Consider the following 18,025-nt stretch of genomic DNA (forward strand, 5'->3'; position numbering starts at 1 on the left):
TTTGTGTAGTGCTGCCCAAGTATTTTGTTTCCTGTCACACCCAGATTTCTGGGTTTTAGGAGCTGAAATTTAATAGCTTGAATGTTTTGATAGCAAATCACTCTTCGACTAACAGACTTAGGTTATGCAGCTTGAAGGCTGCAAAAGCAATCAGTAATATTTCAAGGCTACCTTAGGGTTAGCACCCCATTTACAGAACAATCTTTGAGGCTTACTAGTTACCTTAAAAATGTCTACCACCATCAGCCCCCACGTGGTAAGCTCAAACCTGGTTATCCAATACTAACCCAACTTTAACCACATCCTTCCACTGAAGACCCAATTTAAGACCCAAGATGAGAACTGACCTGTCACTTCAAGAGCCTTTATGTAACACAGGAAGGGTACATACATGATTTCATGACTTCAAAAAGCTTTGAAGGACTTTGTTCTCCATTAATTCCCTGTTCTTAACTTAGGCTTACTTTTATGACATGTGGAAAATGCTTTCATTTGAAGAAGGTAGGTAATCTAACTTTCTTATTCTGATACTCTGTTACTATTTAAGAATGTTTGTGCAACTTGTCTGCTATTTACTTTTATTCTGCTGCAGAATCTACATTAAAAAAGTGCGGAAATTTCCAGAATACAGGGTTCCCACAGATCCTAAGATTGATAAGAAGGTTATTCGACAAGAGCAGGAAAAAGCCTTCAATATGTTGAAGAAGAATGGATTTGATGTAGGAGGAGTTGTCAGGTAGGGATTTTGCATGTAGAGAAGATAAATGGCTCAAGATTGGCTTGCTGGAGCATATCACGAAGTGCATTAGGAGCAATCTGTTACTCTCCATGTGACTGGTAAGTTTCCTTTCTGTTAAACTGTTGCTCCCTACTTAAGACTCTTTCTAACCATATAAAATAAATAAAGACTTGCATTTATATAGGGCCTTTCACAACCTCAGGATGTCCCAAAGCGCTTTACAGCCAATGAAGTACTTTTGAAATGTAGTCACTGTTGTAATGTAGGAACTATAACAGTCTGTGTATTAGGACTTTAGGTACTAAACAAGATAATGTGTTTGAGGGAAGATTGTGTTTTAATTTTCAATTGCAATTTTCTAAAATGAGGACACTGAGAAAAACAAGGTTTTCATCCCATGTGTCTTTTTTCAAATATGCCATTTTAGAGTTGGGTCAGCTCAAAGTGGACTCCAAGACTGATAAAGAATTAGCAGTGAATGTTACCAAGAATTCCCTCAAAGTTGAAATTCTTGCCAGCTGAGAGAAGTTGAGGTTCCTCCATGGTCCACAAAACCTTTTACAGCATTGATCACAATGTTCATCCGATGGATTGGGACTGATCTAGTGTCACATCAGCCATGGTCCGAGCATAAAACTGAATTTTTATCCCAGTATTGGAACCTAAGGCAGCTTCGGTGTTGGACACATAAGGCCCTTTGACATTTTTCATTTTCTGAGGTCAGTGATTGTATTCTAGATTTTTCTGAGACTTCCGTAGCTAGTCAGGATATGGAGGAAAAGCCCCTTTTAGTAAGTGCCGCAGTTGTTTGCTCCAGGTGATGCTTTGCTGCCAGAAACCCTTTGAAAATCCACATTGGGAGGTGGTTCTCGATGCCTTATCATAGCTTAATTTATATTATAGCACAGTCTCCAAAGGCATTAATGTAATATAAATGCAGCATTAGTAGACAAGCCCGCTACAATTTTTCAGTCAGCATTTCCTTTATGGACTTCGGCAAGGGTTCATTCAGCAAACCTGTTTCAAGTCAGGCTTGACAGACTCTGCACAGTCACAGAGGATCCCTCTATATTTAAGGAGCTTCCTTCAGGTTTACCTATTTTTAAGTTACCAAGTATGAGAAATTCGTCATTCATGGCAAAGCCAAGTGCAGCCAGAAAAAAGTTAAAATAGTAAAGATTTTCCATCAGCCCTTTGGAAAAGGCTGTTGGAATTACTAAAGAATTGCTTGACATGGGTACAACACTTAAAAGCTTCAAAAAGCAGCAGCGCTCAGTCCTCTGACATGGTATTGTGAAGATGATTCTGAAAAGCCTAGCTTGGCAGTTACAATACCTAGCTAGAGCCTTAACCAGTAAACAATACCCCTTTCAGACCAAAGGATGATTTACCCCAGAAGGTGGCAATCACGGCACCAGAAAGCTGGCCTCTATTCTCACATCCTTTTCTACAATGCAGCAATGCCTGAGTCACTGCCTCCCCTATTGCTGAAGGAACCTTCAGTGGAGGATTGTATCTGATGATTTTTATTAAGGAATGGCACCTAATGTTGTCAGATACTTGAGTGAGAGAGACTGTTGAGGAAGGATATGTTCAGCATTTCATAGTTACTCCTCTGAATGTTGGGGGGGAGGGGGGGTCTTTTTGGGACAGTTGAAGATGGGCACAGAAATGACTCTTATTTAAACAGTGAAGCATTGGAAGTGCATCACCAGGAAAACTCAGGGTTCTACTTCCACTACTTTGTAGTTTGTTTAAGCATGAGAGTTGTTAGCAGAATTTGTATTTCAGGGCCTTGATCTCCTCTCATCTGAAGAAGTTCACCCCATTCAGAGATCATCCAGGCAGGGAGAATGGCTTGCCACATCCAGCTTCAACAATGTATACTTCAATCCTGCAGGAAAAATTAATTTACAAATCGTGTCTATAGAGTGAGTTACTTCTGTTGAAGTTGCAATTGAAATGTCCAACGGGAGATCACAGAGCAGTTCTTACTTTGGCACTGCAAGACAGATGAGAATTATCTATTAACTTTTAGTTCACATTAGAAATGTTAAGTACATAAGTGACATATTCCTAGCAAGCTACTTTATTTAACTACACCTATGACATATGACATCACTACAAAAAGCTTGATAACACTATTCTCAATATGGTACACCAATAGTTTGTAGAATTAATTGTCTGGATTTTACAGTCGGCAGCGTACCTACTGTGTACGCCGCCGACATCCGAATAGAATACGCACTTACCTGATGGGGACCCTCCTTCGCGAACTTGCTGTTTGATGCTGCGCACTAGAGGGCAGTGTAATGGCCCACGGATCTCGGGTGCAGCATGTGCAGAAGCATACCTGGGATCATGTGGGCCTGGTGCTCCAATCAGTGGAAGCGCTGAGTTTCCTCTTACAGTGCTGACGGATATGTGGGAACCATTGCATTAGGCTTATAGGAGAAAGGAGGGTGCAGCAGACTGGCACCTGATACACTGAATGTTGTATAGTCCACTCACAGAACGGGCACGATCAATGACAACAGCACCATGAGACTTTAAAAGCTTTAATGTCAGGAAATAAGATATAAATATATAGTTAGGTTTAACATTTCATTCTTTATTTGGGATTTAGTATCGGTTGAGTTCAGCCCGTCACAACCACGTGAGGTACAGAGAACTGAACAGTGGCACTCAGATTGCCCCACACAAAAAAACTGGCGAAATGACAGCACCAAGCTTCAACATCAGAATTTCAATAATATAGAGATTAAATGTGTAGACACTAAAACAAACTAACAAAAGAAGCTGTTCGCAATTCTACGAAGCTCACAGCTAAATTATTCAAACTGAGCTCAGGTGCTTCCATCTGTTGTAATGTTCCAATTTCACTTTCTTGTGAGCTAAATAATGTTAAAACATGCCTAATGATGCTTTGGATCTTTTGAGGTATCCCCTTACGCCCTGCGCCTTTTTGCATCAGCCATAACATTTTCGTACTTAATTGCTGGGCAGTTGGGCAACTCTGTGCCAGCAGTGAGGATCATCCGTCGGTGCGGAACTTGACATCGCAAGTTCGGGGTTTAGCGCATGCGCTCCCAAACTTGCGGTCCATTCAAAGGTGATATGATGGCGTACTCTGAGAGTATGCCGTCATACCCACTGCAAATTCTGAACCATAGAATAGTACACCACAGAAGGAGGCCATTCGGCCTATAGAGACTGCACCGGCTCTTCCGAAGAACAATCCAGTTAGCCCCGACTCCCCTGCTTTTTCCCCATATCCCTACAATTTTTTCGCCTTCAAGTATATTTATCCAATTTCCTTTTGAAAGCTACTATTGAATCTGTTTCCACCACCAGTGCATTCCAAACCCTAACCACTTGTTGCATTAAAAAAAAGGTTTTCCTCATGTCATCTGTGGTTCCTTTGCCAAGCACCTTAAATCTGCACTCTCGTTATCGACCCTTCAGCCATTGGAAACTGTTTCTCTTTATTTACTCTATCTAAACCCTTCATGATTTTAAACACCTCTATCAAATCTCCTCTTAGTCTTCTCTACTCGAAGGAGAACAACCTCAGTTTCTCCAGTCTATTCACGTAACCGTAATGCCTCATTCCTGGAACCATTCTAGTAAATCTCTTACGTACTTTCTCCAAAGCCATCACGTCCTTCCTAAAGTGTGGTGCCCAGAATTGGACACAATACTCCAGCTGGGGCTGAACTAGTGTTTTATATAGGTTTAGCATAACTTCCTGATTTGTGCACAAACATCCCTGGGTCTCCCTCTTCTTGCACCCCCTTTAAAATTGTACCATACAGCATGTATTGTCTCTCATTTTTCCTACCAAAATGTATCACCTCATGCTTTTCTGCATTGAATTTCATCTGCCATGTGTCCATTCATTCCACCAGCCTGTCTATGTCCTCTTGAAGTCTATTACTATCTTCCTCACTGTTTACTACACTTCCAAGTTTTGTGTCATCTTCAAATTTTGAAATTGTGTCCTGAACCTCTAAGTCCAAGCCATTAATATATATCAAAAACAGCAGTGGCCCTAGTACTGAACCCTGAGGACCACCACTGTATACCTCCCTCCAGTCTGAAAACAGCCATTTATCACAACTCTCTGTTTTCTATCCCTTAGCCAATTTTGTATCCATGTTGCTACTGCCCCTTTTATACCACGGGCTTCAATCTTGCTAACAAGCCTATTATATGGTACTTTAGCAAATGCCTTTTGAAAGTCCATATACACCACATCAACTGCACTGCCCTCATCCACCCGGGATACTGGATGAATTAAACATAGAGATAGAGGAGGTACTACAAAAATTCAATCAAGTTAGTCAAACACGATTTGCCCTTAACAAATCCGTGCTGGTTCTCCTTTATTAGTCCACGCTCGTCTAAGTGTCTGTTAATTTTCTCCTGGATTATTGTTTCTAAAAGCTTCCCCACCACTGACATTAAACTGACTGGCCTGTAACTGTGTGAGGTTTATCCTTCTCTGCTTTTTTGTGCAAGGGTAACATTTGCAGTCCTATGGCACTCTCTCTTTCTCTTAGGCAGTCCCTCGGAACCGAGGATGACTTGCTTCCACATTAAAAATGAGTTCTCAGATGGCTGATGAGTCCAATGCGGGACCTGCAGTCTCTGTCACAGGTGGGGCAGACGCTGGTTGACGGAGCGGTACCTATGGCACTACCCCTGTATCTAAGGATGATTGGAAAATTGTGGCCTGTACCTCTGCAATTTCTACCCTTACTTCACTGAGCAACCTAGGATGCATCCCATCTGGACCAGGTGACTTATCCACTTTTAAGTACTGCCAGCCTTTCTAGTACCTCCTCTATCTCTATGTTTATCTCATCCAGTATCCCGACAACCTCCTTGTTTACCTTAACTTTGGCAAAGTCCTTTTCCTTGGTAAACACCGATGCAAAGCACTTATTTAGTACCTCAGCCATGCCTTCTGCCTCCACCAATGGATCTCCATTTTGAACCCTAATCGGCCTCACTGCTCTGACAACCCTTTTACTATTAATATGTCTATAGAAGACCTTTGGATTCTATTTTATGTTAGCCGCTAATCTATTCTCGTACTGTCTCTTTGCCCCCTTATTTCTTTTTTCACTTCTCTATTTTTTATATTCAGCCTGATTCTCCCTTTTTTTAAATCAAACTGACATCTGTCATATGTCCCCTTTTTCTGCTTCATCCTACACTCTAACTCCTTCGTCATCCAGGGAGCTCTGGCTTTGGTTGTCCTCCCTTTCCCCCCTTGTAGGAATGTACCTTGACAGTACCCGAACCATCTCTCTTTAAAGGCCACCCATCGCTCCATTACATTTCTGCCTGCCAGTCTTTTATTCCAATTTACCCAGGCCAGATCCCTCCTCAATTTGCTGAAATTAGCCCTCTTCCAGTTAAGTATTTTTTATTCCAGATTGCTCCTTGTCCTTCTCCATAACTAATCTAAACCTTATGATACTATGATCACTATTCCCGAGATGCTCCCCCACTGTGACATTCTCCACTTGACCCACTTCATTCCCCAGGACTAGATCCAGCAATGTCTCCTTCCTCGTTGGCAGGAAACATATTGATCATGAAAATTCTCCTGAACACACTTCATAAACTTCTCCCCTTCTCTGCCCATAACCTAATCAGTGCCCCATTCAATATTGGGTCGTTAAAGTCTCTAATTATCACTACTTTATAGTTCATGCACCCCTCAGTAATTTCCATTAAAATCTGCTCCTCTCTCTCCTTCCCATTATTTGCTGACCTATAAATTACACCAAGTAGCGTAATAGTTCCTCTATTGTTTCTTATTCCAACCAAATAGATTCTGTCTTTGACCCCTCAAGGACATTCTTTCTTGCACTGTAATATTTTCCTTAATAAAAACTGCTACTCTTCCTTTTGTTCCTGTCCTATATTGCCTGAATAGCTTGTACCCATAAAAATATTAAGCATCCAATCCTCCCATTTCTTGAGCCAGATCTCCGTTATTGCCATTACACCATATTCCCACCTGGCTATTTGCGCCTGCAGTTCACCCACCTTATTAACAACACTTCGTGCATTTACGAACGTGCACTCCAACCCTAACTTAAACCTCTTTGTATTTTCTGTGATCCCACCTAATTCTGTATTATTTTTAATTCTAACTGTCTCTCCCAGTCCTCTGTGCACTTTGTTTCTACTTTTTAATACTACATCTTGGTGCCCAACCCCCCCTGGCAAATTAGTTTAAACCCTCCCCCACAGCACTAGATAACCTGCCCGTGAGGACATTGGTCCCAGCTCTGTTCAGGTGCAACCCGTCCATCTTGAACAGGTCTCTCCTGCCACAGAACTGGTCCCGATGTCCTAGGAATCTGAAGCCCTCCCTCCTGCACCATGCCTCTAGCCACGCATTAACCTGCCATATCCTCCTATTTGTACTCTCACTAGCGCATGGCACTGGGAGTAATCCAGAGATTACTACCTTTGAGCGTGTTCAGAGTTACTTCACAGTAGAGTGTTAGAATTATTAACTTGGGATAGGGGCGGGAACTATTGCTTCCTCATTACATCTGAGCACATGATTTTCTTGCAACACAAGGTCAATTTTCTATTGCGAATTTGAAAAGATCATGGTTCTCTTTGCCTAATGATCATAATTGTGTATCTCTTTCAGTCTGCAGGCGAGCCGGTGAAATGATTTAGGTTTATAGAGACTCTCACATGGGGCCCGTCGTACTGGGAGTTTGTTGCCAGAATTCTATTCTGACCACTGACCGGTTTTACCCACAGTGTTATTGACCATGTTCATGTTGCCACAGGTGGTATGTGCAATTACCCACGCCACAGGCTCACCAGTACCATGATCAAGACGGCTCCTATTTACCACCACCTCCGCCGCCACCTCCTCCACCATTTGTCTCCATTGAGGAGGAAGATGTTGGGATGATGGATGAAAATGGGATCTTGCCTTCTCGTCTGCACCCACGGGTCACTGAGAAGATTCGAGAACTGGTTGCTCAGGGAATTGACCAGGTCTACATGGTCCGGAAGCAGCTAAGGTGCAGCAAAGGTTCACTAGATTGATTCCTGGGATGAGAGGGTTGTCCTATGAGGAGACACTGAGTAGATTGGGCTTATACTCTCTGGAGTTTAGAAGAATGAGAGGTGATCTCATTGAAATGTATAAGATTCGAATTCCAACAGCTTTATTTGAAATCACAAGCTTTCGGAGCGCTGCTCCTTCGTCAGGTGAAGTGGAGAAATGCATAAAGACACAGCTTATATAGTCAGAGAATCATGTCAGATGTTTACAGGTAATCTTTCCAACTGCCATTTATCACACCTCGGCAGAGAGATAATCACAGCAATCAAAGGTGTGAATGGTGTCCAAACAGGTCAGTCAGACCATTCACACCTTTGATTGCTGTGATTATCTCTCTGCCGAGGTGTGATAAATGGCAGTTGGCAACATTACCTGTAAACATCTGACATGATTCTCTGACTATATAAGCTGTGTCTTTATGCATTTCTCCACTTCTCCTGAAGAAGGAGCAGCGCTCCGAAAGCTTGTGATTTCAAATAAAGCTGTTGGACTATAACCTGGTGTTGTGTGACTTCTTACATTTGTCCACCCCAGTCCAACTCCGGCATCTCCACACCAAGGGATATGGAGATCAGGCAGGAAAGTGGAGTTGAGGTCGATGATCAGCCATGATCTTATTGAATGACCGGGCAGGCTCGAGGGGCCATATGACCTACTCCTGCTCCTAATTCTTATGTTTTTATAGCTTTGTTTTCCCGTACTTCAGGAAAATGAGAAAACTTAGACAGATATAGAAAATATACTTACAGAACAATGCAAAATTGTATGTCACTACTGTATGTAAATAATCCCACATTAATAATTCCCCATGTATGTACAGGATGCTTGTATTATAAAATGACAGTTGGTTAATTCTGCAGTTTATTTTCTGTAGTCACGATACAAAAGGGTGTTGTGAATTATGTCATATATACTCTGTTAGCTTTCTTTAATATTCTTTTATATTTTTCCTTCAGTGGACATGCAATTTTCCACTAAGAATAAGACTATATAGGAATTGAATTGATATTCTATCATAAAGTGGGCTGTCTTGTCAGCAAAATTTATTTTTAAAAGTCAGATGCAGAGATTTGCGATTAAAATCCTTTGGCTTATTTTTGTTTTTCTGGCTATTTTCATTTACGTAATGAGTGCTGGTGAAACTTGTTGGAAAAAAGTACTGAGGCTGACCATGTGAGGAATGTAAATTAAAAGCCATATAATTGACACTCAAAAAAATCAGAGTTAATAATTGTTAGCTACCCTGAAATTAACTCTGTTTCCTCACAGCCAGTTTTTTGTCGTCGACCATCTGTAAATGGATCAGAATGGGGAGAATTCAGAAGCAGCCAAGCAGATACAAATCCAACCAGTTGTTACCCATTTTGTTAGTCATTCCCACTTTAAATTATAGTTCATTCATTTTTTGGCTGGCTATAAGCCTTTTGAACCTCATCAGTGTGTTCTATTTGGTCAGGGCTATGTCAGTTAGGTCAGGCTGGGCTGTGTGTTTTGCTTTGTGTCTTGCTGAGTTAGTCTTTGTCACCATGTGTGACATTGGGCTGTGTCAGGATGTTTCATTATCTGACGTTGGGTGGGCTGAGCTATGTCCTATTGGGTTGTGATATGCTGGGCTGTAATTGATGATCTGTTTTCCTTTGTGCAGAAAGTTTGTGGAACGGGAATTATTTAAACCTGATGATGTTCCTGAGAGACACAATCTCTCCTTCTTCCCAACTGTCAATGACATCAAAAACCACATCCACGAAGCACAGTTAGCACTACAGAGAGGCGAGCTGGAGTACACATCCGGATCGATGACTGCAGCAGTAAGATATATGTTTGTTCTGGTGTGCAAGTAACTCATTGAGCTGATTAATAGTGGCACTGGGGAATGGAATATTCTTCCTGATTTGTTCAACCTTCACATGCAAATAGGAATTGCCATTGCCCACAGAGCAAGGTGATCTTCTCCCACTACTCGCCAGTCTACTCCATCAGAGCCTCAGTCTGTGACAGGTCTTCAGTTCTATACATGTCATGGGCAGCAGACCTGTGTTTTTGTCTCCCACACCAGAGAAAGTTCTATCAATGGTCATAGGTTTTTTTTTTGCTAGTTAAGTTTTGTTTTCTCATTTATTTCTTTGAGGTGTAGAGCAAATGTTTTTGTTTAGTTCTTGAATATTATTTTCTAGTTTGGGCTAAAAAAACAAAGTTGTTTGAATGATGCCATCTTAGATTATGGTCCATCCAAGTCCTCCTGAATTAATCTGACCCTGAACAACCCCAGCCTTGTACCAGTGCTTGGCTTCAAAATGTGCACCAATTGCTCAGATGTTTCCCAATCACAGAAACCCACAATATTGGCCTTTCATCATTGCATGACTTTTCCAAACATGAATCCTCACACTCTAAATGATGAGCTCAATTGCTAAAAGGGATGCTGGCCTCTAGAGTGATGCTGAATTCCTTTTTCACAGAGAGACTTCAAGATCCAGCTCAGTAAGGTACTGCCAGGCAAGACATAGAATCAGACATAAGTAGGAAACAGTCTCAGGGTCTGGGCCCCACACAGATTCATCCACCATTGTTTGACATGACACTAGTTGAGTGACCAGCGCTTCTCAGTTCCTGACCAGTATCCAGTTTGTCTCAGTCCCTAAAACAATATTAATTCAGGCTGCATCATGTCAAGCTGCAGCTAGAAGCGGCTGAGACCCTGGCACTGACCTGCTAATAGTATTTCATCTAAAAACACAAAAGTAGGCAACGTCCAGTGCAGATTAAAAGGTTGCAGTATGATTTCCCCATCTATGCTCTGTTAGCTGAACTCAGATGGGGTAAAAATTGAGGCACTACAATTGATCTCAGTGCTGCTGAGCTAGGGAGGGTCAGAGTTCCTGCTTCTGACTGCTGTCTAGTAATCCGTGCTGGAAAATGCACGTGAACATTGGGTGAGAACGTGATCAGCTGTGTTGCTATCTATGGTCAAATAGCCACTGCAACTTACTGTCATGGTTCACACATGAAGAATGTCCGTTTGGACAACATACTGTGGGGCTGTGACCACCATTGAAACATACAAAAGCAAAATACCATGGATGCTGGAAATCTGAAATAAAAACAGAAAATGCTGGAAATACTCAGCAGGCTAGGCAGCACAGGTGACCATTGAAATATATCCTTTTGGAAGAGGGGAGAAATAAACAAATATGAGTGTCTGAGGAATGCACTTTAAAGGGGCTCATTTAAGTATTCTTTTAGCTTGATGTCCTCAACCATCAAGGCTTTATTTCTGGATGTGGTCACCATTGGTAAACTGCATAACCGTTTCATAAAATCTTTGCCAATATAAGAAGTAGTCCGCATCAGCCAATGGAAGTCAGTTAGAGCAGGTGGCTTTTTACCCGAAGAAGTAAGATGGCCTTCTCTTCTGTTATAGGGAAGAGGCAGAGGAGTAGGATATGGAAATGGGGAGCAATTGCTAATCCAATAAAACCCTCAGGCCTTGATGTGAGGCTTCAGATGGACTGCTGACTCGATATATACATTTTGATGAGCAGAGTACAAGGGTTACTTCACAGCTAGGGGTCCAGCCTGTAACACGGATGAGCAAGGATCCCATATTGGACCTAGTGGATATGTCTGCCAAAACTTTGCCGATCCCAATGTGGGATCCAACAAAGATAATCTAGGAGAACATGATTCAGGTAATGGCTATGGCACTCCACCTAGACATACCTTGTCCCCCAGATTTTCAGAAATGTCTTGTAATACTTGGTAGGCAGCCAAACCTGGTGGTCATCTATCAGGTGCAACAACAACTTGCATTTATATAGCACCTTTAACATAGTAAAATATCCCAAGGCTCTTCACAAGACCATTATCAGTCAAAATTTGACACCGAGTCACATAGCGATATTAGGACAGGTGACCTAAAGTTTGGTTAAAGAGGTAGGTTTTAAGGAGCGATTTGAAGGAGGAGAGAGAGGTGGAGAGGGTTAGGAGGGGGGGTAATTCCAAAGTTTAGGGCCTCAGCAGCTTAAGGCATGGCTGCTACTGGTGAAGCAAAACAAATTGGGGATGCGCAAGAGACCAGAATTGGAGGCGTGCAGAGATCTTGGAAGGTTGTAGAGCTGGAGGAAGTTACAGAAATAGGGAGGGGCGAGGCCATGGAGGGGTTTGAACACAGGAGGAGAATTTTAAAATTGAGGCATTGCAGGACTGGGAGCCAATGTAGATCCATGAGCACAAGGGTGATGGGTGAACAGGACTTGGTGCGAGGTAGGATACAGGCCTCAGAGTTTTAGATGAGCTCAAGTTTATGGCGGATGGTAGAAACATAGAAACATAGAAGGTAGGAGCAGGAGTAGGCCATTCGGCCCCTCGAGCCTGCTCCGCCATTTAATGAGACCATGGCTGACCATCCAAATTCAGTACCCTGTCCCTGCTTTCTCCCCATATCCCTTGATCCCTTTAACCTTAAGAAATATATCCAACTCTTTCTTGAATATATTTAATGAATTGGCCTCAACTGCCTTCTGTGGTAGAGAATTCCACAGGTTCACCACTCTCTGGGTGAAGAAATTCCTCCTCATCTCAGTCCCAAATGGCTTACCCCTTATCCTTAGACTGTGACCCCTGGTTCTGGATTCCCCTGCCATCGGAAACATCCTTCCTGCATCTAGTCTGTCTAGTCCTGTTAGAATTTTATAAGTTTCAATGAGATCCCCTCTCATTCTTCTAAACTCTAGCGAATATAAGCTTAATCGACCCAATCTCTCTTCATACGTCATTCCTGCCATCCCGGGTATCAGTCTGGTGAATCTTCGCTGCACTCCCTCTATGGCAAGAACATCCTTCCTCAGATAAGGCGACCAAAACTGCACACAATACTCAAGGTGTGGTCTCACCAAGGCCCTGTACAACTGCAGCAAGACATCCTTGCTCCTGTACTCGAATCCTCTCACTATGAAGGCCAACATACCATTTGCCTTTTTAACCGCCTGCTGCACCTGCATGCTTACCTTCAGCGACTGGTGCACAAGGACACCCAGGTCTCGTTACACTTCCCCTTTTCCCAATCTATTGCCGTTCAGATAATAATCTGCCTTCCTGTTTTTGCCACCAAAGTGGATAACCTCGCATTTATCCACATTATACTGCATCTGCCCAATCACCCAACCTATCCAAATCATACTGGAGTTTCTCTGCATCCTCTTCACAGCACACACGCCCACCCAGCTTTGTGTCGTCTGCAAACTTGGAGATATTACATCTAGTTCCCTCGTCTAGATCATTAATATATATTGTGAATAACTGGGGTCCTAGCACCGATCCCTGAGGTACCCCACTAGTCACTGCCTGCCACTCGGAAAAAGACCCGCTTATTCCAACTCTTTGCTTCCTGTCTGCCAACCAGTTCTCTATCCAAGTCAGTACCTTACCCCCAATCTCATGTGCTTTAACTTTGCATGCCAGTCTCTTATGCGGGACCTTATCGAAAGTCTTCTGAAAGTCCAAATACACCACATCCACTGGTTCTCCCTTATCTATTCTACCAGTTACATCCTCAAAAAAATTTCAGCAGATTAGTCAAGCATGATTTACCTTTTGTAAATCCATGTTGACTTTGTCTGATCCTGTCACTGTTTTCCAAGTGCTCTGCTATTACATCTTTTATAATGGACTCCAGCATTTTCCCCACTACCGATGTCCGGCTATAATTCCCCGTTTTCTCTCTGCCACCTTTTTTGAATAGTGGGGTTACATTAGCTACCCTCCAATCCATGGGAACTGTTCCAGAGTCTATAGAATTTTGGAAGATGACCAGCAATGCATCTACTATTTCTAGGGCCACTTCCTTAAGTACCCTAGGATGTAGATTATCAGGCCCTGGGGATTTATCGGCCTTCAATCCCATCAATTTCCCTAACACCATTTCCCTACAAATACTGATTTCATTCAGTTCCTCCATCTCATTAGACCCTATGTTCCCCGACAGCTCTGGGAGGTTATTTGTGTCCTCCTTTGTGAAGACAGAACCAAAGTATGTATTTAATTGGTCTGTGACGTAATAAAACTCACTACGCACTTGGTTTGAGCATAAAGCAAGGCTTTAATCAACTTGTTTCAGAACACGGAGGTCCAGTTGTACCTCACTAGTTCCTTGTCTTACAAAATGTCCCTGGCAAGCTGGGGCCGACGCCCGAGTATTTATACTCCTTGGACGGCGCCACCAGCTGGCCGTCCAGCGTTATTTCACGAGTAGTTTCTTGATGAATGATGAGATTTATAACATTCTTCCTGCTTAAAAGATTTGGAAGTCCGACGACTTCCTCTTAGCGGATTAGGCGGACCACGAATAGCCATAGTCTTTTAGATTTTTGTTTATGGCTAGAAGGCACGTCTCCCCGGACCGTGTCTTGGTCCCTGGGCCGCTTGATCCGTACAGGCGCAGAACTGGATTCATCCTGTTGGATAGCCGGGGATTGACCGGCGTCCTGGCCTCGGGTGGCCATCCCACGGGGAGCTCTCGGCTCCCCGAGTGGATCCGGTGGGGCAGCTGGCAGATCTCTCGATGCCCCAGGTAGGGCGTCATCTTCAGGGGAGCGCAGAGTGTCTGCATCATCCCCGTGGGTCCCTCTATCGGTTGGGTCCGTGGAACCGGACGGACAGGGAGCCAGGTCCCGGAGCGAAACGCGGCCATCAGGGTACCGCACGTGCGTGTACGTGGGGTTGACGTCTGTGAGTTCTACCTCATCGACGAGAGGATCGTTTTTCGATGATTGGACGAATCTTCGGAGCAGCATGGGGCCGGGAGCTGCCAACCATGACGGTAGAGGCGTCCCATGGGTGGAGCGACGCTGGAAGCTGAAGAATCGCTCGTGAGGTGTGACATTGGTAGACGTAGAAAGCAGAGACCTGATGGAATGCAACACATCAGGGAGCATAGTTTCCCACTGCTGGTCTGGTAGGTTGCGTGACCTCAGCGCAAGACGAACAGCGTTCCAAATGATAGCGTTGTATCTCTCAACCTGTCTGTTACCAATGGGATGGTACGGTGTTTTTTTACTTGTGGCGATTCCCCGTTGGGAGAGAGAACTTTTGAGTTCGCTTGACATGAAGGAGGGACCCCGATCAGAGTGGATGAAATTGGCCGTACCGCAAAGGGAAAAGACTTGATCAAGGCATTTGATCACTGTGGAGGTAAGCATACTGGGACAGGGGAAAGCAAAGGGAAAGCGTGAATATTCGTCCACCATAGTCAGTAAGTAGGTGTTTCGCGTTGAGGAAGGCAATGGCCCTTTAAAGTCAATGCTGAGTCGCTGCATAGCGTGTATAAGCGAGCCATCCGATGGACGGAAGAATTGCAGTTTTAATTCTGCACAAATTCTACAGGAGGAGCACATTCTTTTCACATCTTCCGTAGAAAATGGGAGATTTTTAGATCGCACAAAGTGCAACATACGGGTAACGCCAGGATGGCATAAGTCAGTATGAAGATCCGCCAGAGTCGAAGTTGACACAGAAGAACAGAATGCCCGCGTGAGGGTATCCGGGGCCACATTCTCTTTGCCGGGTCGATAATGTATGGTGTATCCAAAGGTGGCCAATTCCATCCTCCAGAGTTGTATTTTGTTATTCTTGATCTTAGTGCGTTTCCGGTTATCCAGCATAAAGACCACGGAGCGCTGATCAGTTATAAGTGTGAAATGGCGACAAGCGAGAAAATGACTCCATTTACGTACCGCTTCGATGATGGCCGTAGCCTCCTTCTCGACAGGAGGATAATGGAGCTCGCTACCCTGCAAAGTTCTGGACAGAAATGCAACGGGTCGACCACCTTGATTCAAGGTAGCAGAGATCGCCACATCCGATGCATCGCACTCGACCACGAAAGGAAGATTTTCATCAATGGAACAAAGCGTGGCTTTTTCCAGTTGTCACTTGAGGAGGTTGAAAGCTGAAATAGCCGTTGCCTCCAATGGAAATGACTGCGTGAAGCAGGGGCTGGATCTTGTCGGAGAAGTGGGGTATCCATTTCGCATAATAGGCGAACATGCCGAGTGCCCGACGAAGAGAGCCGAGATTCGTGGGGGGAGGGAGCTCCTGAAGCGGATGAAGTCGCTCCGGATCTGGTTTGATGACACCGTTGCCCACCTAGTAGCCAAGGATGTTGACTGATGGTACTGATTTCACAGATTTGGACTCATTTAAGGTTAAGTTGCGATGACGGAGAACGTCAAAAAATTTCTGGAGGTTGGCATCATGCTCCTTCTGGTCATGACCAGCAATGGTGATATTATCCCGATATGGAAAACTGTCCGTTAAGTTCTCCTGTTTGACTAGGCTACCCATTGCCCGTTGAAAGACAGCCACCCCATTGGTGACCCCAAATGGAAGGCGACAAAACTGGTAAAGCCGACCATTGGCCTCAAAAGCCGTATACTTTTTGTCAGAGTCCTTTAACGGTACTTGATGATGTGCGCTCTTTAAATCAAAGGTTGAAAATACCTTGCAGTTACCAAGGTTATTGACCATGTCATCGATGCGTGGTAGTGGGTAGGCATCCAGGTCGGTATACTGGTTAATAGTTTGCGAGTAATCGATGCAAAGACGTTTCTTGTGTTGCTTCAGAGGATTTTTGACGACGACGACTTGAGCCCGCCAGGAAGATGAACATGGCTCAATGATACCGTCAGCTAGAAGGCGAGAGATTTCTGCCTCGATAAAGGATTGATCATCTTGGTTGAAACGTCGTGATTTATTGACTAAGGGCTTACATCGGGGGGGAAAGATTGGCAAACCAGGAGGGTTCGTCGAGCAAAACCGCCGAAAGTGCACAAAACGATACTTTGGAAATAGTAAGCTCCAGCTTTGACCCTCCAAACTCGAAAGTGAGTCTTTTGTGTTGTTTCTGGAAATCCTGTCCCAGGAGCACATCACTGCATAGATTCTTGAGCACCCCGAGCCGGATGGAGAAATAAGGGCGGCCATTGAGAATAAGGTCGATGAGACAAGAGCTGGAAGAATTGGTGGTCAGTGTCGTCCGAGCCATTGCAATTTCCCTGTCCGAGGGGTAAATACGCAGTTTTAACTTACTGACAGCCCACTCACTAATGAAGCTGTCAGAGCTGCATGAGTCGATTAGTGCACTCAAAATGCATTCATTTACCGAAACCTTCGTGGCTGCATGGGACAGACTTTGGGGGAAAAACAGCTGTGATGGGAGGAGGGGCAGTTTTAGCTTTGACAGCTGTAACCTTAGTAGTGATTCTTGGGGGAGGAGCAGTTTTATAGATTGCAGCTGTAACCTTAGTAGTGGCCTGTGTAAGAGCAACATTGGCTGAGTCACTGACTTCTGTGCTGCCTCAAATCTATTTCTGTTTAACTTATAAAGATGATTATTTTTCCAGCTGCAATGGACGGCTTCTAATGGGAGTCTTCACACAGAGACAGTGACAGTCACACTTGCATCTGCACAAGGGGATGGTAAGTGTTGATACAAATTTTAAATAGCATTTTGGTCTCTAATCCATAACCGTATTGTGAAACAAGAGTTGACAGTGACAACTCTTACCTTTATTTAAGATGTAAGAATATAGCAAGGAGAGAAAAGAGGAATGATCATTGAGATCAACTGTCACTTTCTTTTTAAGTTTCTCCATTTGACAGTGGTAGCACACTTGCCTCTGAGCCAGAAAGTTGTGGGTTCAAATCCCCTACAGAGGCTTGAGCACATAATCTAGGCTGACAGTTCAGTGCAGTACTGAGGGAGTACTGCCCTGTCGGAGGTGCCATCTTTCAGATGAGATGTTAAACCTCTCGGTCAGATGTAAAAGATCCCATAGTACTATATGAAGAAGAGTAGGGGAGTTCTGGCCAATATTTATTCCTTTTACCAACATCAGTAAAACACATTATCTGGTCATTATCTCATTGCTCTTTGTGGGACCTTGCTGTGCATAAATTGGCTGCCGCATTTCCTACATTACCACAGTGACTACACTTCAAAAGTACTTCATGGCTGTAAAGTGCTTTGGGATGTCCTGAGGTCATGAAAGGCGCTCTATAATGCAACTTCTTTCTTTCCTTCACTGTGCACATTCTCTGGCGAAGACGATTGGCAGACAGCATGCCTCTCTGTGTGAGACTGTTAAAGTTAATCATTAGGTGTGAGGAGACTATAGGTT

The 18,025-nt window shown here is 43.7% G+C and overlaps 1 protein-coding gene across 9 annotated transcripts in view; it reads left to right on the plus strand.

Moving 5' to 3' along the window:
• Positions 1–18,025, plus strand: part of LOC147120133 (calcium-responsive transcription factor-like) — a 73,557-nt gene that overhangs the window by 43,187 nt on the left and 12,345 nt on the right. For 8 of the 9 annotated variants that reach the window (XM_085985698.1, XM_085985700.1, XM_085985699.1 and 5 more), the window contains 4 exons: positions 593–736; positions 7,567–7,806; positions 9,496–9,658; positions 17,249–17,324. In XM_085985698.1, coding sequence (XP_085841824.1) covers positions 593–736; positions 7,567–7,806; positions 9,496–9,658; positions 17,249–17,324 — 623 coding nt within the window. The remainder of the gene's footprint in view (positions 1–592; positions 737–7,566; positions 7,807–9,495; positions 9,659–17,248; positions 17,325–18,025) is intronic. The other variant, XM_085985705.1, reaches the window with a different exon arrangement.

Source organism: Somniosus microcephalus, chromosome 4 (genome assembly GCF_052327205.1).
Source record: "Somniosus microcephalus isolate GS21.2 chromosome 4, FLI_Smic_1.0, whole genome shotgun sequence".
Classification (NCBI taxonomy): Eukaryota; Metazoa; Chordata; class Chondrichthyes; order Squaliformes; family Somniosidae; genus Somniosus; species Somniosus microcephalus.